The sequence below is a fragment of the Mustela nigripes genome, chromosome 6, assembly GCF_022355385.1.
Source record: "Mustela nigripes isolate SB6536 chromosome 6, MUSNIG.SB6536, whole genome shotgun sequence".
NCBI lineage: Eukaryota > Metazoa > Chordata > Mammalia > Carnivora > Mustelidae > Mustela > Mustela nigripes.
Genome location: NC_081562.1, coordinates 141,782,226 through 141,809,173, shown reverse-complemented (window position 1 = coordinate 141,809,173; position 26,948 = coordinate 141,782,226). Strand labels below are relative to the sequence as shown.

Here is a 26,948-nt window from a genome sequence, read left to right as displayed (position 1 = left end):
TATGACTAAATATGACTTTTTTTTTTTTTTTTAAGATTTTATTTATTTATTTGACAGACAGAGATCACAAGCAGGCAGAGAGGCAGGCAGAGAGAGAGAGAGAGAGAGGAGGGAGCAGGCTCCCTGCTGAGCAGAGAGCCCGATGCGGGACTCGATCCCAGGACCCTGAGATCATGACCTGAGCCGAAGGCAGCGGCTTAACCCACTGAGCCACCCAGGCACCCCTAAATATGACTTTAAAAAATGTTAATGAAATCTTTAATTTGATAATTATCATGTATATACTATTTACATTTACATTTTATGAGACAAGGAACCAACATAAAATAATTAGATCAATCTACTTAATCCAGTTGATGTAAACTGTTTTTTAGTTTGATAGTTAAATATTCATAAAGTGACCACCTGTTCTGGTTTTTTAATAACTTTTACCCACTTTTCCTGTTGCATGTTAGGTTACCTATATAATAGCATGATCAGGGTTATTAAATGAAGACAAAATGCAGGCCACTTAACTTGAGTTCATGTTCATGAGATTTTGGTAAAATGTAGGTGATAACTAATGCCTAAATAAAATTTAAAATGATTTATGGAATGTGAGTTTAAATTGGTTATATAATCCATATTTGTTACCTGGCCATCTTTAATTGAACCATTAAAATTAGGCTATCTACATTACTTACTGGTATTACAGGTTTTTCCTCATAGTAGTTCATGACTGTAAAAATATATTTCTAAAGGTTCTAGGTAGATTAAAAGATGAAGAAATTCGATGTCGAAAATACTTGCATCCAAGTTCATATACTAAAGTGATTCATGAATGTCAGCAACGAATGGTAGCAGACCACTTACAGTTCTTACATGCAGAATGTCATAATATCATCCGACAAGAGAAAAAAAATGGTAAGTGATATGAAACAGTGAGTATGAATAGAAACTAAATTATAAATCCACTTTCTACACATCTCCAAGCTTTCTTAGATTTCAAAAATAGTCTAGTCTAAAATATTCAATATGCCTTTTATCAATTCTTAATAATCTGTTTTAAAAGACTGTTTTGGAAAGGTATGTTTTCAAAGTGTATTCCAAAGTCAAAAGAAAAACTAGGAAAAAGTGTTTGTACATTTTTACATATCACAAGGCCTAATTTCCTTAATATATTAAGAGTTTCTACTAAATAGCAGGAAAACAAAGATGAAAAGGAAATAATACATTTTAACCAGCTGAGCCACCCAGGCACCCTTGAAAAGGAAATAAACATTTTAAATATGTGCAGATACTCAATCTCATTCAGAATAGAAGAAAATACAAGTGAGATACTAGTTATAAGTAGTAAAAGAATGGAGCTTGTTTTTTTAAAGATTTTATTTATTTGTCAGAGAGAGCATAGGTGGTGGTGCAGCAGGCAGAAGGAGAAGCAGTCTCCCTGCTGAGCAAGGAGCCGGATGCGGGGCTCTACCTGGGATCATGGCCTGAGCCTAAGGTAGACACTTAACCTGCTGAGCCACCCAGCTTTCCAAAGTGGATTTTTTTTTTAAGATTTTATTTATTTATTTATTTGACACAGAGAGATCGATCACAAGTAGGCAGAGAGAGATTGGCGGGGGGGGGGGGGCAAGGGGGGGAGTAGGCCCCCTGCCGGGCAGAGGGCCCAAGGGGGGACTCAATCCCAGGACCCTGAGACCATGACATGCACCGAAAGCAGAGATTTAACCCACTGAACCAACCAGGCGCCTGAAATTTTTTTTTTTTTTTTTTTTAAGGAGAAAATAGCACTAAAAGTTTTCAAATAGCAGGGAATAAATGTAACAAGATACTTGCAAGACCTACACAGAAAATGAAACATTGTTGAATTGAAGGTAGCATTGATATATAGATCCAGGAGAATCTACTCAAAACTAAATGATTTTTCATTTGTTTTAATTCTGAAAGTTAAACTCTTAGACTAAGAAAAATCAAGACAGTCTTGAAGACTATCATGGGAAGACCTTGCAGGATGGCATGACTTACGATAAAACCACAGTAATTAGGACAATGAGACATTGGTGCAGGGTAAACAAACAGACCAATGGAATAAAATAGCCTAGAAATAATCCGTGCATAATAGGTACTTGATTTGAGACCAAGGTGACACAGTAGAGCAGTGGGTGAAAGATAAGTCTTTTTAGTATAATGCTGAGTCTATTGGATGTTCTCTGGGGAGAAAATAAAATCTGATCTCTACCTCAGACACCATATACAGAATCAATCAATACATTGTTGGCTTTTTACCTACATGTAAAATAGTAACACTTTGAGAAGATAATATAGGAGAGTAACTTCATGACCTTGAAGTAAGGAAAGATATTTTAAATGAGACACAAAAAGCACTGGCCACAAAGGGAAAGACTGATCAAGTGGACTGCATTAAAAAAAAAAAAAAAAAACTTTTGGATCATTAAAAGACCATTGAGACCATCAGAAGACAATCATAGGGTAATATATTTGCAATCACTGAAAAAGATTTATGTCCAAAATACAAAATGGTCAAGAAATTTGAATAGGTACTGCAGAGAAGAGGATATCCAAGTGGCCAGTAAACATATACAAAGGCCCTCAATCTTATTAAAATAGGAGAATGTGAATTAAAAGCCGCACTAAGATACCAGTACTCACATTTTGATATAAAATTTAAAAGACCAAAAATAATTAGTGTTGTGAAGTGTGTAGACTAGTAAGAAGTTGTTATATACTGTGGACTCAGAGTATAAATTAATGCAACTACTTTGAAAACTGACATTAACTCTTAAGGTTGAATGTATACATATCTTCTGATCTAGCCATTCCAATCCCGATACATAATGCCCTGCCCAAACTACATGCAAATATATACAAAAAGGTACAAGAGTGTTTATAGCAGTATTATTTGTATTAGTTCCAAACCAGAAAGAACTCAAATATCCAATAACAGTAGAATAAAGTACAGTATACTTCTATAATGGAATACTATTAGAGAACTGAAAATGAACAATTACAGCGACATACAGAATGCAGGTGAGCCTTATAAACATGTTCAACGAAAGAAACCAAACATGAAGGAATTGTACAATTGATTCCATTTTTATAAGTAGTTCAAAACAGGCAAAACTAATCTGTGGGTTGGTAATCATTATAGTGATTACCTGTGTAGAAGAGCAAGAGGAATAGGGATTGGGAGGAGGTATGAAAGGAGCATTTAGGTGTGGGAATTGTCTCTTTCTTACTCTGTGTGGTGATGACGTGGGTATGTATGTGTTCACTTGTGATAATTCATTGAGATATATACTTATAGTTTGTACACTTTTTGTGTATGTGTTATATTTCAATAAAAAGTTTAAAAAGCATTGCACTGAGACATCATTTTCATTTCTCAATGGGAAAGAGCAAAATGTTTGATTACATGTTGTTGGCAAGAGAACTTCCTATTATTGGGAGCTGTTTTATAAGGATCTGTCTATAAGATGAAGCTCTTGACACAATACTCCCACTTCCAGGAATTTATACCACAGATATCTTTGTCCATATACAGGATTATTAATTGTAATATTGTATTACCAAGGATTGGAAAAAAGCAAATTTGCATCAATTTTAAAGAAATTTTAATATAGCCATATAATGGGGGTGCTAATGCAGTTGGAAAATTACCTTTATATGATGACATAAAAGATCTGTAAATGTTCTGTTCTGCAGTTGCAAATAATACATAAAATATGCTACACTATTTGTGTAAAAAGGCAGAGGGAAGACTATTTGTTTGAATGTGTGTGAAACATCTTTGAAATGTTAACTGTAATATTGCTTTCCTGTTGATGGTCAGGAGATGGGTGTAGAGCCCTTTCTTTGCATTCTCTTGTAATTCTGCATTTTGAACCAAATATTACCAAATACATTAAAACATTTTTTGAACTCTTTGGAAATTTGATAATCAAACTTCTTTTTCTCTTCAGACATGGCAAATATGTATGTGTTACTTCGTGCTGTGTCCACTGGTTTACCTCATATGATTCAGGAGCTGCAAAATCATATCCATGATGAGGGCCTTAGAGCAACCAGTAATCTTACTCAGGAAAATGTGAGTGATATAAGGAACTGGATATTTTTCTCTTAATCAGATTATAATGGACTTTTTCTTGACTTTACTGTTTTCAACAATGCCAGAGAAAAATCCTACCATGATAGCAAATGAAACATCTTTTTTTGTTTGTTTGTTTGTTTTAAGGTTTTGTTTATTTATTTGACAGACAGAGATCACAAGTAGGCAGAGAGGCAGGCAGAGACAGAGAGAGGGGGAAGCAGGCTCCCAGCTGAGCAGAGAGTTGATGTGGGGCTTGATCCCACAATCCTGGGATCATGACCTGAGCCAAAGGCAGAGGCTTTAACTCATTGAGCCACCCAGGCACCCCAGCAAATGAAGTATCTTTATTAAAATGTTTTAAACCTGTAGTTGAAAAAAAAAAATTAAGCCTGTAGTTGGCTTCATTCTGGAATTACCACATTATTAGGAAATCATTGAATGAAATAGGTTTTCTCTTAGTCATATTGATGTGTTCATTGGGCAGTTGTTAAGTAACTTCTCACAGAAAAATATGTTTGCTGCTTCTAAGTGATTGTGTTTCTATGTAATTGGCATTAATAATTGTAGTGGTAATGGTATTAATCAGGGGCAATACAGGCAAGTTACAATTTGCTTTCTTTATATATGCTCCAAATTTGGTAGCCCAGGAAACAATTTAGATTAAAACAATCTTCCCTAAATATATGCTTGCTACCCAAAATTTCCAGCAGTGATCCTCATGTCCCTCTTACTCATCTTTCTGAAGAGTGCCCTACCACTTAAATGACTGTTTACAGCAAAGTGTCTTTCCTCTCGAATTGTGTTAACTATTGTCAAGTCTTGCTGTATCACCTTCTTTGTTAATACTTTAGTGATGGCTTAACCAGTAAGATAGACATGATGTGAAATGTTACTTCTCTTCCTGAAGTAGAGCTTTGGCTCTTCATTTCAGTAATTTCTATATGGACATCATTGTTCAGGAGCATTTATTAAATGCTGATCACTTCAGTGATTTTATGTTCTGCCAGTAATGCATAAATAAAACCATTAGTTTATGTTATTAGTCTTTTAGGTTTAGGGTACTGAATGATACTGAGCAAAGAGGCATAGGGCGTGGTGTCAAGGACGGGGTGGATGTGTAAGAGAATACATCTGTAATAGATTCAAATAATTTTATGACATAGTTCTCTCCATTAAGTTCAAAAACTCACTTTTGCACTGCTAGATACTTCTTACCTCTGAGGTGTAGGAGAATTGTACTGCTTAGGTCAGGGATCTCTCTCTGTTTTCTCAGACTCTGGCCTTTTAACTCTTCTTTCACTCTCAGCCTTCAGTAGCTTTGAAGGCAGTTTTGGTTTATATAATCCTCTATGAAAGTGGTAGGCCTGGTAGTTCGTTCAGAGGCTGTATCTTGTTACCCTGAAGATACGGTGTTCCAGTAGAGAGGAGTGCTTTTAGTGGGTTCTTCTGGCAGAACTCTAGTCCTATATTTCTCATGTTGAATGACAGGTTAATTTCAATATCAAAGTTTTAGACTTTTCAGGTCATCTTAGCTAAAAACATTTTTGAGGGTTTGTGTGTGTGTGTAACATTAATTTGGGGAAAACTTTACACATAAACAATTTCTTAGTAAGCCTCATTTTATCCTTGAACTTCTTAAAAGGTGATCTTATACTCTGTATTTCATATTTTTAGATGCCAACACTATTTGTGGAGTCAGTTTTGGAAGTACATGGTAAATTTGTTCAACTTATCAACACTGTTTTAAATGGTGATCAGCACTTTATGAGTGCATTGGATAAGGTAATTTTTAATACATAAATACATACAATTTTCTTTAGGCAGTTTCAGAATGAGAGCTCCTAATTGTGTATATGATTTCTAATCTAGACAAAGTCAAAATAGAAATACAACTTTTAGATTAAAGACTGAGTGATTAAATTGAATGCTTGAATTATATGGGAATTGAATTTCCCATGAGTATGCTACGTAGGGGGACATTGCTAATAAATTAGTATCTTCTAAAAAAATGCTTGTATAATTTTAATATTCCTTAGTGCTGGTTTTTCCTTTTTTAAATATAATACTAAGGTATTATACTGAATAATATTTGAAAAAAAATAAGTATGTTTTCTAAATTTTTTGATTTTGGTATACTTTAAAATAAAGTTTTTACATAGTTATTGTAAGATTTTTTAAAATGTAGTCTTATTTTATCTGTGTTCAGATACCAGTAATGAATTATAGAGACTGTCTTTCGGTAGGAAAAATATATACAGTTTTTTATATATAATTATTATGAGGGATACAGTTAGAAATTTAACCTGCATTAAATATGAAAACAGGAGCACACTACCATCAGAATGCTGTGTTTTGTGTAAGACAGTAACTTTTTTAGATATACAGATTATAGCATACTGTATTGAACCAGCTGCACTTTTACCCCATTACTGGGGGCTAATTACTGGTCTGTTTTCTTATTTAGGCCCTCACATCAGTTGTAAATTACAGAGAACCCAAGTCTGTTTGCAAAGCACCTGAACTGGTAAGTTTTGATGGTTGCTTAAAAGTAATTTTATGGAAAATCAGTATTAGAAAAAGAAAACTGAGGAGAGCATCAAATTAATTTGGCTTTGTGTATCTTTCAGAAAAATAGATGAAATTAAATTATTAAAAATAAAAATGATTGTGTACCTTGTGTATAATTTGGCATTTATTTAAGGAATGTAATCGACCGTGTACTAAAGGAATAACTGACAAGGAAAATACTTCATTTCACAGTGTTTGGCATTTAAAATATGTGTGCTTTGGAATAATTTGCATTACTTCTCCTAGGGATTTTACTGATTTTATCTGAAATCTAAAGGAAATTGTGCAGTAAATTTTTGATAGCCTTTACAGGAAACTGACATACCAAGGTTTTTGTAAGATTTTTAAAAAGTACTTATTTAATATAAAAAACTATCAGAGCCTCTCAAAACTCATCTGGGTGTTCTTTTGAAACTTTTATTATATCAGTGCTTTATTGGGCTTTACACGTTGATTAGTTTTTTTTTACTTATTTCTAGTTTTTTGTTTTGTTTAGTTTTGTTTTGTTTTTACCTTATAAAATATATTTTAAGTTCTTTGGGGCATGTTCATAATTTTTAAAACAGCTTTAGGATGGCAAAGAACCTATCCATTGATCTTACTCTGTATTGTTGCCACTTTGCCTCCTTTGAGGCATGATATGTACAGAAGGGCCTTTTCTAAAATTTACTGTCAATTTCTACTTGAGCTTGCTAAGTACTGTGACAACTTATTAAAGAAGTCAGCGAAGGGGATGACTGAGAATGAAGTGGAGGACAAACTCACGAGCTTCATTACTGTTTTCAAGTATATTGACGATAAAGATGTTTTTCAAAAGGTAAGTTGTTAATAGAAAGCTTTAATTGTGTTTTAATCAGCTTTGACTTACTTTTGAACTTTAAATCATCAGAAAGAAAGTAATCTTGAACAAAATTTTTTAATGCAGTTCTACGCAAGAATGCTGGCAAAACGTTTAATTCACGGGTTATCTATGTCTATGGATTCTGAAGAAGCCATGATCAATAAATTAAAGGTAATTTAAGCCTTTGATCTGATCATGTCCTAGAAATTATTCCATGAGCACATAAAGATATTTATTGCAGCATTATATGTAGTAAAGAAATATTTCATTACTAGGTGACTGGTTAAAAAATACAGAATGTATATTTGCATGGTGGGATTGCAAATACTGAATTGAAAAGACAAAATCTCTCTCTATATATTGATTTAGAATCATCCACAAGATACAAACCTGTTAACTTTATAAGAGACTTGTATTTACTTAATGAATGAATACACCTATATTATTCCGTTCACAAGTTTTAGAGTGCAGTTGAATTTCAGGTCATTTTTACATCATTTTAGTGTACACACTGATGAGAGAAATAGTAATCGATTCATATTTATCCTGAGTTACTTAGTAGTTGATAATTCCTACATAGTAGTCATTGAATATACTATGTGGCCCTTTTTAAATATACCATTCAGTAGTTACCTTTTGATTTTTAAAAAATAATCTAAACACAAAACATTTTCTATCCCAAGATTAAAGATCCAGATTTTCTGACCTGCTGATGATACAGTTTTGAAAAATTTCAAGGAAGTGGATTTCTTCATTATTCAGTAGATGGTATTAAAAATATGCCTAAGTACCCTCCTGAAACTGACTAGTGATTCAAATATGCCTAGTCATCTTTCTAGGTATTTGATACTATAATACTTCATAAGGTATCTTACTTAGAGTAAATGGAGCATTTTGTAGTGTTGAAATAAGAAACATGAATTTATAGAAAAGTTTTTGTTTTAAAGGGAAATTTACTGTTTTATAAATCTGTGTTTTCATTTAGTCTGCATTGAAGAAGAAAAAAATCTTTGTAAGATTTTGTTTTGAATAGCTGCTTTGGATTATGAATAATATAGGCTTTTGGAGTAAGTACATAAGCAGGACCTTTGACCATAGGCCTATCAGTAGAAACACATTCTTAATAATCGATATGATTTTTTATTTTTCTTTTTTAATCATATATTTTTGAAAACTTTTTTCTTTTACAGCAAGCCTGTGGTTATGAGTTTACCAGCAAGCTACATCGGATGTATACAGATATGAGTGTCAGTGCTGATCTCAACAATAAGTTCAACAATTTTATCAAAAATCAAGACACAGTAATAGATTTGGGAATTAGTTTTCAAATATATGTTCTACAGGTATGAGTATGTGTTCCATTCTGGGCATTTATTAACCATTTCAAATACTCTGATGCAGAGAATTAATGAATAGATGACTGATTACATTTCTTTCAATCAGTGGATGGTAGCTTCTAAAGTTAAGTGTTATATTGAATTGGAATGAAATGTGTCATGTTAGAAATATTGATGGGTTTTATCAACATTTCGAGGAAGGTTAAAAAAAAAGGTGCTTTAGTCACTTAAATAATTTTACAAATTTTTACTTTTAATTTAGATATTTATCTGTTGAACTTTTTTCCTTCTAGGCTGGTGCATGGCCTCTTACTCAGGCTCCTTCATCTACATTTGCAATTCCCCAGGAATTGGAAAAAAGTGTACAGATGGTAAGTTTGCAGGAAATATGTTAGAAGACCAAAGAAACTTTAATAATAGTCTTCATGTTATATTACTTTAAGTATAGTTCCAAAGTCTTAAGGGCTCATATTATATTAAAGTATATGCTCAAATGATAGTTTGTCTGCTTGTAGGAAGAATGTATATTGTAGTTATTTAATACTAAAACTACAATGCTAAGGGTGTCATACAGTTCTTTGTCAAAGTGTGTCTCTTATTTTTATTAAATCTGCTCTTAAGCAGTTTTAAACTACAGAAATTATTAGAAGAAAGTTTAGAACTCAGTACTTAAAACAGTCATTTTCTAATTTTTCATTTGAATTTGGAGACATTTTTATGCCTCCACATTTATCCCTTATAATAGTTATTTTTATTTCTGGCCTGTAATTTAGGTAAGTATATATGGAATGTGAAATAATCTAGAAAAAACGCTTTAAAGTGCAACTGAATATAAGCCTTACAATGCCTACTATAAAACTTTTAAAGAGACTGTATCTTTACAGTTTTATTGGGATATGATTAAGGTATCAGATGTCCTAGTCTATTCGGGTTGCTCTAATAAAATACCACAGACTGGGCAGCTTATAAACAACAGAAATCTATTTCTCACAGTTCTGGAGCTGGAAACCTGAGATCAGGATGCTAGCATGGTGAGGAGAAGGCCCTCTCCACGTCACAGACTTCTTGTGTCCTCACATGGTAGAAGGGGCTGTGGGGTCTCTTTTATAGTAAGCACTAATCTCATTTATGAGGGCTCCACCCTCATGATCTGAGACCTCCCAAAGGCCTCACCTCCTACTACTAACATATTGGGCATTAGGATTTTAGCATATGAATTTGGGAGGGACACAAACGTTCAAACCATAGCATTATATAACTAATTCATTTAAAGTATAGTTTCAGTAGTTTTTTAGTATATTCACAGTTGTACAACCACGAGACACACACGCAATATCAGAACATTCTTATTGCCCCAGAATTGCTCCTCCAAAACCCCTACCCATTAATAGTCATTCTCTGTTTTCCCCCAACACCCTTCCCCACCCCTCTCAGTCCTAGGCAATCTACTTTCTTTCTCTGTAGATTTGCCTATTCTGGACACCTCACATAGAGTCTTAACATTTGTAACTAACTTAATTCACTTAGCATAATGTCAAGGTTCATCCCATGTTGTCGCATGTATCAGTAGTTCCAGTGCATAGATGTACCACATTTTATTTGTCCATTCATTGGTTGATGGACATTTGGGTTGTTTCCACCTTTTTGGTATATGAAAATGCTACTATGAACATTCTTGTACAGGTTTTTGAGTGGACATTTTTCATTTCTCTTGAAACTGACCCTTGATTTTCTAACTCACCAAAAGAGGTTTCTTATTTCTTGACTCGATGGAAGTTTGAATAGCAGTTTTTCTAGAGAAATCTTCATTATCGTTTTTGGGCAGTAACTTGAGGTTGTGATCCAGTGAATTATGCATACATTATGAAGTTTAAAATGAAAATGGTATTTCATTATTCTGTTCCCTAGAGATGTTTGCAGTTATTTGAGTCGTTTTTTAAAAGTGTGTTTTTTGTTCCTTTTAAAATAAGGATTATAAAGAAAATAACACAGTGTAGACTCTGAGTCATCATTTCTGGTTTCCTGTGTCTATTCTGCCATTTTCTATGCTCTGTGACTTCGGGCAAATACCTTTCTGATATTTCTGATGATAGGACTACTCAGTGTTGATACAAAAATAAAATGAAATAATGTAAAGCACTTAGCCTGGTATATAGTAAGTACTCAATAAATGGTAGCTGATAGAGAGGAAGTAATAGTTATAGTAGTAGTGGTACTAGGAGAGTAGAGAAGTATAACAACCAGGTAGATTTCAAGATACCAAGCATTAGACTTTTAGACCAGAGAGTCTAACTTAAGGACTTATTGGGTCTTCTTTAGAAAGGCATAATAGCGTGACCATCTTAAAAACTATATGAAGAAAAGCACTCTGTTAAGTGGGCAGGTTATTATGGGTTTTGCAAAAAGAATAGATGCAAGCTAGTGGTAGGAGATGGGGTAGCCAGGTAAGGCATTTTGATGTACTCACCTTTAACAGTACTAAAACTTACTTCTTAAGAAGTAAGAATTGCAATTAAGGCAGAGAATAGTTGCTGTCAGAAATAGTTTCCTTCTGACTTTATGTTGTTGTTCTCTCCCCCCTTGAAATAATCATTTCCAATAACACTTTTATTAACCCCTTCAACTTTTATTAATGTATAAACCTTCATCAGGATTCAGTTTCCTCATTTGCAAACAAATAGTGGGTTCTTTTCTGACTATGAAATTATGATTCTAAGAGTATTATCCTCTCCATCTGGATTTTCTCTAATTACCAGTAGAGGGAGTTTGTCCTTCTATTTTTTCCTACTAAATCCAAGTGTTTAGTTACCTAGGACTCAGAATCCATTGGTGTACTTAACAGAGTACATTTCCACACATAAATTAATTCATCTTGCCTTAATGATCATTTGTATATCTTGTATCTTAAATATAACTGTGTATTAAAAATTACTTCATTTTACACATATGAATCTTAAAACTGTGGAAATTAAGCTTTAATTAAAAGTAATTTATTTTGCATATTAGACCAATAAATCTTCATTGTTGTACTTCCTTTGTACCTGGTCTACAAATCTGAATAATATCGAAGAAATATAAAGTATTATGTATTAATGCAGCTCTTTATTAGAAGTGAATATGAATTCTTTACTTTTTAAGGCCGTTTGAGTTTTTTTTTTTTTTAGATTTTGTTTGTTTATTTGACAGAGAGAGAGAGACAGCAAGAGAGGGAACACAAGCAGGGGGAGTGGGAGAGGGAGAAGCAGGCTTCCTGCCAAGCAGGGAGCCCAATGTGGGGCTCGATCCCAGTACCCTGGGATCATGATCTGAGCTGAAGGCAGATGCTTAACCACTGAGCCACCCAGGCGCCCCCAAGGCCTTTTGAGTTCTAATTAATACCCTCACATGGTATTTAAAGGATGGTGTCCTAGCCTGACAATTATTTATTTTAAAATGAGAAGTTTAGGCAAGGTATATATTTTACTAATAAACTTTGGTAACATAATTGTTTAATGATAGAATGAAGCAAGGTTTTATAGCGTTTGTCTTTGAATACCAGATGAATTTATGTTTCCATTTGGTGCTCAGTCTTTTGTTCTTGGGTAGTTATAGACATGAAAATCTTTGTAATCAGATTTAAAATTTAATGGTAAAGGAATGTTTTCTGCTGGCTTATCTATGTCATTATCATTAAAACTTTATTGATAGTACTAGTTGCTAGGAGTAGAAAGAGGCAAAACATTGTTTTCAGAGCTTGGAATATACATCGCGCCGCAGGGCTTGATCCGTGAAATATACATCCTTGCGCTTAAATAATTTAGAAAATTTGATTTTCTCAATTTCAAAATGTTTTATTTGCTTTTGTCCATAATTAAATTAGGAGTTGTGGGGCGCCTGGGTGGCTCAGTGGGTTAAAGCCCCTGCCTTCAGCTCAGGTCATGATTCTAGAGTCCTGAGATCGAGTCCCTCATCGGGCTCTCTGCTCAGCAGGGAGCCTGCTTCCTCCTCTCTCTCTGCCTGCCTCTCTGCCTACTTGTGATCTCTATCTGTCAAATAAATAAATAAATAAATAAAATCTTTAAATATATATATGTGTGTGTGTGTATATATATATATATATATATATAAATAAATAAAGAGTTGCATAGTAGTAATTGAATTTTATTGACACCTGTGGAGGTTGTTAATTAGAGCCAACTTCTGGGTTACTTTTATGACATAATTTTGACTTTCATTTGTCTAGATTAGAACCATGCATAAAATCCTAAGTATTTCAGGTGTCAGTCATTTCCTGTTTATCATGCAAGGGGGTTGGTGGATTTGCACCACTGGAGGGAAAGCATGCTCAGCAAGTTTCAGCTTATGAGGACTAAGCAAATGTGGAATGGACTGCTGAAAAAATTCACTAATTATTTTGGCTGGCAGGTCAAACATTGCTGATTGAAATTTTGTTATGGGAGTACAGGAGGTTAGGTTTGATATACAATTAAAAGCTTTAGTTGTAAATATTACATGAGGCACATCATTCTGAAAGTATGCCCACAATTTTGAATTGTGACATGATGTGTTTGCTTATTTTTCGGCTTTACAATGATATTGAGTGTTTCGGTTTTTTGTTTGTTGTTGTTGTTATTTTACATTTCAGTATCATTTTCTCACTATATATTTATGTACTGACTCTTTGAAAGATATGTTTTGAATTGATGTCCTACAATTACACATTCAATTCAAGGAAGGAGTTTTTTAATTTCAAAGCAACATTAATAGAATGTTAAATTTTTTTACAGTAATATCAACAAAAGATGATACAAAGATGAGTGCTTTGAAGCTTTGCTTGTATTAGTGTTTGGCTGGATGTGGAAATTAAATTGTAGTTATCACCTTATAGGTAATCACAGAAATATTAACCTGTCACTTCAGCAAGGGCATATGTTGGCAAATAGGAAAATAAAAATGAAGGTATGATTTGCATTTTCATATTGAAATTTATATGATGGTGTTTTGGGTCAGTAATTAGTATTTATAAAGTCCAAATTGCTGTCATTTGAAACTGATAATTAAGCATTGACTGTCCTTTCTGAATTTATACATAAAGTCAAATTGTGGAGGGTTGTAGTTTAAGGGAGAGTACCCTGGACAAAATTGTAAGTGAAAAGAGCTGCACTAATATTTGTATGATCTTGGTCAGGGACTTGCATGGATAGTTTTCTCATCTATAAAATGAGTAAGTACACCAGATGGGTTATAATATCTTTTCTAACATCAACTTTTTTGTGTAGTAATAGCTAAATAAGTTATGTTACAGTAGCTGAAAATAATTAATTTTTTTTCTTTTTTACAGTTTGAATTATTTTACAGCCAGCATTTCAGTGGAAGGAAACTTACGTGGTTACATTATCTCTGTACAGGTAATACACATTTCATTATATCTAGTGAAATTTACTGATATAAATATCTTAATAATATAGGAAAGGATTTCTTATAGCCTAATGATAGTTTTTTTCCCTAATGATGGCTTTTCATCTCTTTTCCTCTGTCTACCCTGCTGGTTATCATTAAAGCAACTATTAATGAAGTTTAAGTTCAGCACTTTTTTTTTAAGATTTTTATTTATTTATTTGAGAGAGAGCATAAGCAGGGGGAGGGGCAGAGGGAGAGGGAGAAGCAGACTCCCCACAGAGCAGGATGCCCAAAGCAAGGCTCAATCCCAGGACTCCAGGATCATGACCCAAGTTGAAGGCAGATGCTTAAATGACTGAGTCACCCAGGCACCCCAAGTGAAGCACTTTTTAGTAGTGCCTTATAAATTTATGCTGCTTATATTTTATTACTGCTTATTAAGAAAGTTTCTGAATTTTATAATAGTTTGTTACATTTCTGTAACACACCAGTTTATCTAGACATTAGAAATTTTATCTAGAAACCAAGACTTGACAAGTTTCCCTAAATATGTCAGAAAACCTCAGAAAAAAAAATTTTTTGTCATCATTAATCACCTTTATTCTTGGCTCAGATTTTTTACCCTCAAAATAGTGTACATTTTTCCATTCACTTTTTTTTTCCTCACCATAGCACATACCCTCCCCAATGTCCATCACCCAGCCACCCCATCCTTCCACCTCCCTCCCTTCCAACAACCCTCGGTTTGTTTCCTGAGATTAAGAGTCTCTTATGGTTTGTCTCCCTCTCTGGTTTTGCCTTGTTTCATTTTGCATTACCTTCCCCTGTGATCCTCTGTCTTGTTTCTCAAATTCCTCATATCAGAGAGATACGATAATTGACTTATTTCACTAAGCATAACACCTTCTAGTTCCATCCATGTCGTTGCAAATGGCAAGATTTTATTTCTTTTGATGGCTGCATAGTATTCCATTATATTATATATATATATATCCCATCTTTTTTATCCATTCAAATGTTGATGGATATCTAGGCTCTTTCCATAGTTTGACTATTGTGGACTTTGCTGTTATAAACATTGGGGTACACGTGCCTCTTCAGATCACTACATTTGTATCTTTAAGGGGTCAATAGGGTAGCTCTATTTTCAACTTTTTGAAGAACCTCCATACTATTTTTCAGTGTGGCAGCACCAGGGAAATTTCTGTAACCATTATAGCATTGTAAGGATATCTAACCATTTGATTTTTATTTGTGGTGCTGTTGTGCACTGCAATAGCAAATGCTTTTCCCAAAATGTCACAATTAATTTCCAGTAGTTTCTAATTTTAGAAAAGTTTAGTTAGAATCCAGTCCTTTGCTTCTTTCTGGAACCGTAATCCAGTCCTTTGCTTCTTTCTGGAACCGTTGTACACTTATGTGATAGTAGGATTACTACCTGAATGATTGTAGACTGTGTGCAGTTGCTCTGAGTTGCCTGAAGATGTTAACCAAAGCAAACCCTCAAATTCTCTTTCCTTTTGTTAAAACTATGCTTTGAAAATGCATTGAATCAACTTACCTTTTGTATAAGGAAAGGAGGGTATGTGTATCTCTTAGAAATGATGTAAGAAAATTTGATCAGTCAAGTGCCATTAACCTTTATTAGGAAATTCTGTTCACTTACATAAGAGAAATTTCATTACGAGAAACTTAATTTCTTTTAAGTGCCATTTATTTGACCAATTTATATTTGTAATATAATGTGTCATTATGTTGGTAATACGTATTAGTACATAATTGGTACATGGTAATACATACTTATACAAGTTTATCTGTATTAAGCAAGTTGGGCTTTTACCTTTTTTCAGCAGTTTGTGAAATAGAGAGATATGATATTCTTAATAAGCGGGTCAGTTTGTACTTGACCTTTCATTTTACATCTGTTGTGAATTTTTTCTACTCTCATTTATTAAACATAATTGGTTTTAAGGAAAAAAATTGCTCAACCAGTTTTATTTGTATTTATTTATTTTTAAAGATCTGTTTATTTTAGAGAGAGGGAGAGTGCACAAGTGGGAAGGAGAGAGGAAGAGAGAATCTCAAGCAGATTCCCTAATAAGCAGGAAGCCCAATACAGGGTTCAATCTCACAGCCCTGACTGAGGTCACGATCTGATCTGAAACCAAGAGTTGGACGCTTAACTGACTGCACCACCCAAGCACCTCACTCACCCTGTGTTTTAGATAACTAAAAGAATTTCTCATACATCTTAATGTATTTGTATTTAATTAATGTATTTGTATTTAATTTAGTTTTACTTCCCCTGAATGTCTTGCGGAGTTTAAACTCTCCTTTTTTCTCTAATTATCTCAGCAATAATCAGCCTGTCTCCTAAAGTATTTTGTGAGGGGCTCACTTTTTTGGTGTTCAGCAATTAATTGTATATAGAAATAAAGAAAAGACTATGTATATAGTTTTTGCCATTGGAATTTGACCTGAAGAGTATTACCATTAACACCTAAATAGGAAAGAAATCAACATTCTTTTCCTGTTTTTGAATAGTACTAAATTCCTAAGCTGGTCCATAATAACCAGATTTTTGGAACTTGTCGTTAGTTCCTTTTTTGGGTTTTACTTTACTGTTGTGTATGTGTGTCTTAATTAAAGCCAAAGAGTTTATTCCTTTGCAAGAGAGATGTTAGCCTTGTATATTCATCAGTTATTTAGTGTATCTAGTTTAGTTATTTAGTTTTGTTTCTCACCGTCCACCTTTAAGCTTCTTGTTCTGGTGTCTTCACATTTATCATAAGGTTCCAGGGCTCCTTTAATCCTTTGGCTCTGTTTCTGGACTGATTACTTAGAATTCTGTTTCTTTGAATGATCAGTTTATTGTTACAATTTTGTTTTAATTGTAGGTGAAGTTAAAATGAACTATTTGGGCAAACCATATGTAGCCATGGTTACTACATACCAAATGGCAGTTCTTCTTGCCTTTAACAACAGTGAAACTGTCAGCTATAAAGAGCTTCAGGACAGCACTCAGATGAATGAAAAAGAACTGACAAAAACAATCAAATCATTACTTGATGTGAAAATGATTAACCATGATTCGGAAAAGGTATGGGGTGGTATTTCAAGGAATTTAAGCATTATTAACATTATATCTTTTTCACGAGATGTTCTGAGTTTTTAAAGTGAGGTTATAATTGGTAATGCCCTTTGTACTTTGGAAAGCGCTTGAGTCAGCTAACAACGCTGCAGGCTCCTTATAGCTATGAGTTTCTGGAATCACAGAGAAGTTGGTGCCTGTGTGCACTTTATAGTTTGATTTCATTTGTCCTATACTGTGACAGTGTACTGAAAATTGTGAAAGAATTGCTATCAGGTGGATTCTGATTAACTGATGTTAAAAACTGTAGTGTTTCACTTTTTCATGTATTTAATTGATATTTAATTACATACTTCTGTAATAGGGAATGACCACTATTGATATTTGTATGCATAGTTAGCTTGTGTGACCATCCTAAATGCTCTCACTCTCCTGTCCCTTCATTCCAGGATTTAACTAATAACCACCATATATTTGTACTGCCTGTCACAAGAATAGCAAGCTAGTAATATACTTCTTTTCTTTTTAGCTTTTTTTCCTGATAACAAGTTTTTGTTATTGTTATAGTATATCTTGGATATTTAAGTGGTTCAGAAGCAACAGATGTGAGTTAAATCTTCTAAACCAAATTATGCCTATAAGAAAAAATTCTTGTAAATGAGGTGTCATTTTTATTTTGGTGAAGTTAATAGCCTACTACTTCTGTCCTCAGTTCATTTAATTGATGATATATTTTTTTAAGATTGATTTATTTGAAGGGGGTGGGAGGGGCAGAGGGAGAAGAGAATCCTAAGCAGACTCCCTGCTGAGTATAAAGCCCAACTTGGGGCTCAGTCTCATGACTCTGAGATCATGACCTGAGTGAAACCAAGAGTCAGACACTTAACTGCTTCATCCAGGTGCTCTTAATTGATGGTATTTTGTAGCCTATAACTGAACAGCTTTAAATGGCGTATATTCTGAAATTCAAATCAAGCTTTTCTTAATACTGAGAAATGATTTTTCTGACTTCAGAATCCTAACAAAATACTAAATTCCTAATATTTTAATTAAGTCAAGTAATTATAAGTTAAGCATGATTTTTTTAAAACCTGAAGTTTGTTAAATTTGTAAGCTAAATTAAGTATCTAAGAAGCTGTATAGTTTTCTAAAATGTATTACTTTAGCTGCCCAGAAATGTACAAAATATAGATTCTTGTTTGCACATTAAATTTTAATTATGAATCTGCCATTCCTTAACAGAACTTGTAGCTTATTATTGAGCGTGAGTTCATTTGCCAGGTGCTTTTTGATCCTGCTGATAAGAAAACTCACTGTATGATCAGAGTGGTGATCAGAGTTGTGATTATAAAAATTAGCTTAACAACTTTAACTTGAGAAAAGGCCACTTGCTTCAGGTAGATTGAATAAAACATGAGTTCAAGGGTAAGCTTTCATCAGAACCACACAGGGTCACGTGTGCCACTGGAAACTACTTTCTTCTGTCGTCCGGTTATTTATAATCTGTATTTTGTTATTACAGTACTTTAAAAGACATTTGGTTGCTCACTTTTTCAAAATGGGGTGATAGAAAAACTATGAGCCTAGTAGTTCATAAGAATTAAAATGTTAAATTCTGTTTAAACCAATGAGCTATGACTGTTTATCCAATGCTTATTTATAATAGTCGGGACAAGAAATAGCTTATTTCTAAATCTAAACAGATTAAAATTCAAGTGTAAAATTAGAATTGATTTTAGCCTCTTTTCTTTCCTTGACAGAAGAAAGCTACTATTCTCTTAAATAATTCTTTATAATGTGAAATTAGTCTTTTTTAGTCATTTAAGTTTATGGCACATTATTTACAGCAACTCTAATTATTTTAATTTTTATAAATATAAATGAATTATTTTTAATTGTAGGAAGACATTGATGCAGAATCTTCATTTTCATTAAATATGAACTTTAGCAGTAAAAGAACAAAATTTAAAATTACTACATCAATGCAAAAAGACACACCACAGGTAAGTGATTTTTAATGTCATTTCTTTTGGAAAGATTTGAGCATTGGACTTCACAAGTGGTAACTGAAATAATGCAAAACTTTGCACATCAAAATTAATAATGCAATGCATTTTTCTGGTTTATTCTCTGAATTTACTAATTTTGCAAACAAAACTGCTGCCAGTATCTTAGATTATAAAAACAGTAATATAATGGGTATCTAAGGAAAAAGGTATTACACTATACGCATACTTACTTTCAGACTATATTAAAATGTGGAGTGTTGCTTGGATTCTTCACAAAAATTTTTACCTTGAGTAGTAATATAATGTCGCATATCTTTTATTTGTAAAATAAGGGAAAGCTTTATCACATTTTTTCAAAGAAGTCTTTAGAAGTGTTTCTCAGAATTCATGTGCAAATGAACCACTTGGGATCTTGTTAATGCTCAGAGTGTGATCTAGTAATGTCCAGAGTAGGGTTCAAACTACCAGATGAGCTGGTTTGCAAGGTGAACATCTACTGTTGATCTTTTTTTTTTTTTTTTAAGATTTTATTTATTTATTTGACAGATAGAGATGACAAGTAGGCAGAGAGGCAGGCAGAGCGAGAGGAGGAAGCAGGCGCCCCGCTGAGCAGAGAGCCCGATGCGGGGCTCGATCCCAGGACCCTGGGATCATGACCCGAGCCGAAGGCAGAGGCTTTAACCCACTGAGCCACCCAGGCGCCCCTCTTTTAACTCAGTAATGATTATTGCTTTGTTATGGGATAGCCTGGTAATGTCACTTAAGTTTCTCGATTCCCTTCTATGTGCCACCCTATCCTTGGTCAGGATGTAAAGTTACATAAGATGTCAGTCACTCTTCAGGAGCTTACTCCCTCACGGGGAGACCAGTGTCAACTAATCGTTAATTAAATTTGAACCCTAAAATGTTTGCAATCCCATTATTCTCTACACTAGTGAATACTAATTTGTAATTTGTGGATTGTATTTTATCTTTTATTTTTTAAAAAGATTTTATTTATTTATTTACTTATTTGAGGGGAGAGCAGCAGAGGAAGATTGAGAGAGAATCTCAAGGAGAAATCTTTTTTTTTTTTTTTTTAAAGATTTTATCTTTTTATTTGACAGACAGAGATCACAAGTAGGCGGAGAGGTAGGCAGAGAGAGACAGAGAAGCAGGCTCCCTGCCGAGCAGAGAGCCTGATGTGGGGCTCGATCTCAGGACCCTGGGATCATGACCTGAGCCGAAGGCAGAGGCTTTAACCCACTGAGCCACCCAGGTGCCCCTCAAGGAGAAATCTTGAAAATTAACTGTTCTATGTCATTTAGGTTCTACTTTATTGCTTGTTTACTTGAAATACATTTTACAAGAGTGTTAATTTTTTTTTAATAACCTTCCAACTTTAACCCAAGAAATTATAAATAACTCACTGTAGATACTCATTTGGTAATGGTTATGTGATAATGGGCATATGATAACTATTAATTTGATGCTCAGTATTGATGGGAAGTTTATGTAAACTCACTGATAAAATGAATTATGAAAGATTCAGTGACTTAATGTCTCATTTGCTCCCTCCCCCACCCCTGTGAAACAGGAAATGGAGCAGACTAGAAGTGCTGTAGATGAGGACCGGAAAATGTATCTCCAGGCTGCTATAGTTCGTATCATGAAAGCACGAAAAGTACTTCGGCATAATGCCCTTATTCAAGAGGTAAAAGGAGGGGAAGCCCTCAAGGCTTTTTGAGATAACCAGTATTATCAATGAATGGATTAGGAATGCTTCTTTGTCAAATGGTACATAAATAATAGGATTCCAAAAGAGCATAAAGAAATGCCTCATCACTTAATGAAAACAGTACTTACTTATAATTTCAGTATTAAGTTCAAGTTTGCTTTGGCTCAGATATAGAGGCCTGAAGTTCACCAATATTTTGAGCCTTTTGTCCAGTTATTGGAGGAAATTGATGATTTCAAATAATCATTCATTCCATAAATATATGAGTGTCTACATGTGATATAGTGCTGTGCTAGTCATTAGGAATGTGATGCAGAGTAACCCAAGATGTGGTTCCTGCCTTTTTGAAGTTCACCTTCTAATAGGGAAGAACTACATTATTGAAATAGTATGCAAGCAAAATAAAAAATTACATTAACATGCACTGAAAAAGAGCTACAGTAGTATAAGAATGTATACAAAAGTATTGACTCAGGGGATGTTGGGGAAAGCTTTCTTGAGAAAGTGTTTAGTTCAGCTAGGACCTGGAAGGTAAGTGAGGTTAAGTAGGAGCTGGAGCGTGTGGGTGTGTATTTAGATAGATGAAGTAATTTATAGTTTAATTTAGTTATGGATGAATATTAATGGATTTTGCTCTGTGTTCTGCTTTGTAATTCCTTCACAACAGAAACATTAGACTTTTTTCTTATTTTGCATTAAATTTTTTTGTCATCAAACTTTGAGCTCATTGTTTCCTCTCTCCTTGTGCACTGCCATCCGAGCTTAAAAAATTCAGGACTGTTCATGGGATTCATTTGCTTGATGTATCACATCCATCCATTTAGGATGATTTTATTCATTTTAATCAGTATGATTTCATAACTACTTTAAGTACATTTTTCCCATATGGGTTAGGTCTGTTTGATGGGACCTCAGTACATCTGAGGCACTTTCACAACTGATTGGTTAAAAGTAATTATTTATAGCTTACTAATTAGCAGTACTTTGACATCCATGTCTCTCTTACACAGGTGATTAGCCAGTCAAGAGCTAGGTTTAATCCTAGCATCAGCATGATTAAGAAATGTATTGAAGTTCTGATAGACAAACAGTACATCGAGCGCAGTCAAGCATCAGCAGATGAATACAGTTACGTAGCGTGATGTCGCTCTCCTCTAGTGTGAGTGTGAGAAGATCATTGCCATCACCATTTGGTGTGTTCCTGTGGGAAAAAGCAGGCCTGTGCCTCCATAATTTGGTCATTTGGCAGCCCCTGTTTTTCTGCTGTTTACAACATCACCAGTGCCACGTCATGAGCGTCAGAGAAAATGCCTAGAGATATTTCAAGCTCATGTCATTATGACATTTCTTAAAACTTTATTAAAAGAATGAGTGAAGTATTGCTGAAATGTGGGAATTTGGTTGGGTACCATGCTTTTTCTCCCCTTCACGTTTGCAGTTGATGTGTTTTTTTTTTAATGTATCTTAAAGAACATAAAATAAAAAACTTAAATATTGTAATATGACAGATAACATAATAATTGTATCTACATTAAAATGACAAACATGATATTGCTGCTTGTCAAATAAAAAAAATAAAGAAATAGAATGCCTTTTTTATGTGGATGGAGTATCACATATAATCGTGTATGTATAAATGTTCTCATGAGTCATCAAAGCAGCTAATACAGCTTTAGTTGCATTTTTATCTGAATGGTTTAATTCACTTTTACTCCTACTTGAGTCCTACATGAAAAATGTCTAGATTGTTGTACTTGAATGCATAAAGATGCATTCAACATAAAGAATGTTTTATTTTCATGGATTGGAACTGCGTTGGATATGAGTGTTTTGGATGTTGAAGATTTTATTCTATCGAGAGTTTCTGGTGATGCGCTAACACCACAGAAATAAAGGATGAGGAGAATATGTGGTGGCCTCAGGTCTGGCATAGAAAGAGTTTCTCGCTCAAAATTTGTCTTCTGTTTTCATAATACCTTAATTCTAATATAAGCAAATACCACAGCTCTCTTACCTCCCTATCTTTCTCTGAGTTGTAGGAGATCCTGGGATACCGGTGTATTCTTTCCATTTTCCTATCTATATATTACCCATACAACCCTAACATTTTGACACTAGATTGACTCTCACAAGTCACAGGTGTGCTTAGCAGTGCATAACCTAAGTGCTGTTTGGGGGGGGGTTGTTTTTGTTTTTGTTTTTGTTTTTTGGTCTGTATGGTGCATTACACCAGGTGCCACTTATATAGAGACATGAAATTCCACTATTTTGTTTATTATATATATATTAACAGCAGTATTAGAATACTCTGGTCTATTATATTTATTACCTCTCTACCCCACACCACTACGACACACATAATGTGATTTTTTTAAGCTGAAATATTTTAATGCATTTCCACATGAATCATTTTACTTATAATACTTAAGTTTGTGTCTCTGACCAATAAGATCTTTTTTAAAAACAACAAAAACACAACTATAAGGCGTTTTTATACCTAACAAAAATAATAATTACTTAATATCATCTAATATGTGGTCCATATTCAAATTTGTTGCAAAATGGCTTCTGCAGTTGGTTTGTTGGATTGCACTTTTTCTGACTCGTGTCTCTTTAAGTGTTGAAAAAAACTACCAACTTCCAACGACTTACTTCTATACTGTATTTCTCATTTTATCTTTCTTCCTAGAGAGGAAGTAATGGCAAACCATAGAATATTGTACATGCAATGTCAAAAAACAAACCTTTGTTTTGATAACTTGTTGGTAAAGTTTCCAAATTGATTCTTTTTTTCCTTAAATATTTATAAATGTTAAATTTAAGTCTTATCTTGGTATCTAAATTGTCAAGAAAATATATTATATTGAAAAATTGACAAAATAGTTGTGCTGAGGTCTACAGAAATGACTGACAAGAGTTTTCTTCACATCTTTTGCTCATTTTACTTGAAAGAAACAGTAAAGGTATGCTTGTGCATGAGGCGGAAGAGGCCAGATACATTTGACCAAGTCACCATCTGAAAGGGGCAGTGTTTCAAATCAATTATAGCACACAACTTCTGCTGAGGAGAATGAAGGGAAGGTTGCAGTTTGGTCAAGTTAGGTCAAGTATTTGAAGTCATTACTGCTGAAGACCCTTGCACACAGCCCAGAGCACTAACCTGGCAGACCCTGTGTGTGGTCCCTAGTGCTCTCATAGGCAGAGAGGGTCAGAGCTACAAAAGGGAAAGAGGAGGAAAGAGAGGAAAAGCTTCTCTGTGCTTGATCTTGGAAAACAAAAATAATGTGAGCAAAACTTTCAGGAGCTTTTAAAAAATTAGTATTAACACTGAGATAGTTAACACAGATGAGTCCGTGATAACCTTTTCAGCCAGAGAGCATGCAGCTTTTGTGCGCACTCATCCTCCTTGAAGCCAGATTATTTTACTTCCTGCTGTAGGTTTATTCTAGGGTTTGGGCCAAGATTTTATGACAGTTTGCTTTAATATAAACAAGAGATACTCTAGGATTTGTGTTTTATTTATAACTTAACTACCTTTATAGAATTTTATAACCCGTATATGCTACAATGCTATAAAGTTTCTGTTAATTTTTTTAACCTTTACCAAGTACAGACTGTGACTGGTGCTTCCTTATATGTTACTTTGTTTGAAATTCAGATAGTCCTGTTAACCAGGCAATGCTCCTCTCTCCTAGATGAGGAAACTAAATGAGTTTTCTAGAGGTCATTGCCAGAAACTGCAGAACCTGAATTTAAATCCCAGTCAAAATTGTGGGCCTAATAAATACAGTGTCTCTCTCTCTTTATCTCTCTCTCTCTCTCTCTCTATATATATATATATATAATAGCCTGTAAGATAGAAGTAACTTCAGTTTTTACATAAAGAATAGTTTCTCCTGGCTTTAAAGAATAAAAATTTGTTTCTAGGTGATTGTGAGAATCAGTGCTTCATGTTTTAGTTTCTTAAGATACTTATTTAAGAAGTATATATACATTGTTAAAAACTCGGCTTATAGCTGATCCATGGCAAAGGATACTTGTAAATTCAATATTTTACATTCAAATTTACAGCTATAGAATATTTACTTAAAGTATATATACTTAATACAAACCTGTGTTCAGTTAAAATTTCTCCAACTATATAGTAGCAATAGATAATTTATTGAGCTCTTAATTTTGGTTCCCAGTACACTTTCTTGGTTGAGCGAGGTCAAAGTAAAGATGTGAACTTTTAAAGCGCTAGTCCTAAGGGCAGTTGTGCATAGACTATAGCTAAATGAATAGAGATAATACGGAGAGGCTCACTGGTTGAAGTTCATGAAGCATGTCTAAAGCTGATGCAATCAAATTAGGCAATTCTTATGATACATATACTACCCCGTGGGCTAGAATTCATTAAAAGTAGGATTCACTGATGGGGAGAAGCCCCTTTCACATGAAATGACTCTACCACACAGGAAATTCTAAGGATTTTTCCTTTCCCTGTTCTCCGCCCATAGTTCAACCAATTCACCTTTCATCGTCTAACAAACATTTACTGGTGCCAGTGTATTACGTGGGTACAATCGTTGCAATGACAAAAAAGATTCAGTCTGTGCCAACACAGAGCTTTAGATTTGTAACAATCAGTCATAAATATGCCATTTCTAGTGTAAGTGCTTGTGAAGGAAAACCCTGGGTACCCTGGGGAGAGTTGTGTAAGAGAAGTTAGGAGGGCAGAAAATGAAAGCAGTAGAGCATATTTAAGTAGTAACATCGAAGATCTTCAGGTAAGAAGTGGCAGCCATAACCTAAGAACCAAAATACCTCTGTGAATGAATTACTTGGATTTTATGCAGGGGAGTTACATTTGCTCCCCCCGCCCTCAAAATGTAGGTGCATGAGTAAAATGGAAATACTCATTTTATTATGCTTTATAGTGTATGCATTTATTTTTTTTCTTGGGTGTTTGCGAACTATTTCAAAGTACTGTTTGCAAATTTGAGTGGAAAGTGAATAACCTGCATTAATGTGAAGAATAGACTCTAGAGGACTGTTGATGGTTAGTGTGGATACTTAGGAGACTATGGTGAGGTTAGCAGTTGTTTTGGTGGCAGTGGCCATCTCCAGAGTAATGAAGTAGATAAAACTGATATGACTTGATAATGGGTTGGGCTAGGATGAATGAGGAAAGGGGTGAGTCAAAGATGGCTTGTAGATTTTTGGCTTTCACAACTAACACCATTTAGTGAGTTAGAGGAAGCCTGGAACAGGATGAGGATGGAGGAGGAACATGATGAACTTGGTTATAACACCTTGCATTCGATGTGCTTTTGAGATAACCAAATGGAACAGGTAGTTGGTTCTACTGTCTGAAACCGCTTTGTAGAGGCTCCTGCCCTGAATCTTAGAAACTATTCCCTAGAGGTTTTTTGATGCATTCTCATTTCATTGACTCTTTTGCCATGAATTAACAGTGTCCAGGTTAAATGTGATTAGAGGTAAACATTTATTACCACACGAATGTATACATACATTTTGAGTCATAAAAACAAGAATGAAAAGAGATGAGAATATTTAGTAGTTTATACCCATTCTAGGGTTTGTCTTTCTATACTTTGGTGGGTGATCTTTGTTACCCACTTTGAGGCAAGGGCACATTTATGGAAGTGGGGTAACGGAGCCAGAAGTGAATCTGTATGATTATTTCTTATATTCACAAATCTTTGTCAGCTACTAGTTACACACTTCCCTTTAGGAAGAAATATATCAGTGTTTTGCATTCTCCTGACAAGCTTAATGATACAATTTTTCAGCAAGAATTAGGAACCTATGGGAACGAATTTGTAGAAAAGAACTTGAGCATGAAAGGAAGGGTTTTTCCATTTTTATTTATTTTCTTTTTCTCCATTGTTAGTGACTTACTATTTATAG

The 26,948-nt window shown here is 34.2% G+C and overlaps 1 protein-coding gene across 3 annotated transcripts in view; it reads left to right on the top strand.

Moving 5' to 3' along the window:
• CUL2 (cullin 2) overlaps positions 1-22,839 on the top strand; it is a 101,956-nt gene extending 79,117 nt beyond the window's left edge. For all 3 annotated transcript variants that reach the window (XM_059404394.1, XM_059404393.1, XM_059404395.1), the window contains exons 9-21: positions 741-903; positions 3,966-4,090; positions 5,768-5,875; positions 6,558-6,617; positions 7,350-7,478; positions 7,587-7,673; positions 8,693-8,845; positions 9,133-9,210; positions 14,160-14,226; positions 17,116-17,318; positions 19,211-19,312; positions 20,895-21,011; positions 22,046-22,839. In XM_059404394.1, coding sequence (XP_059260377.1) covers positions 741-903; positions 3,966-4,090; positions 5,768-5,875; positions 6,558-6,617; positions 7,350-7,478; positions 7,587-7,673; positions 8,693-8,845; positions 9,133-9,210; positions 14,160-14,226; positions 17,116-17,318; positions 19,211-19,312; positions 20,895-21,011; positions 22,046-22,177 — 1,524 coding nt within the window. In that variant the 3' untranslated portion in view covers positions 22,178-22,839. The remainder of the gene's footprint in view (positions 1-740; positions 904-3,965; positions 4,091-5,767; positions 5,876-6,557; positions 6,618-7,349; positions 7,479-7,586; positions 7,674-8,692; positions 8,846-9,132; positions 9,211-14,159; positions 14,227-17,115; positions 17,319-19,210; positions 19,313-20,894; positions 21,012-22,045) is intronic.
• Positions 22,840-26,948: the final 4,109 nt, after the last annotated feature.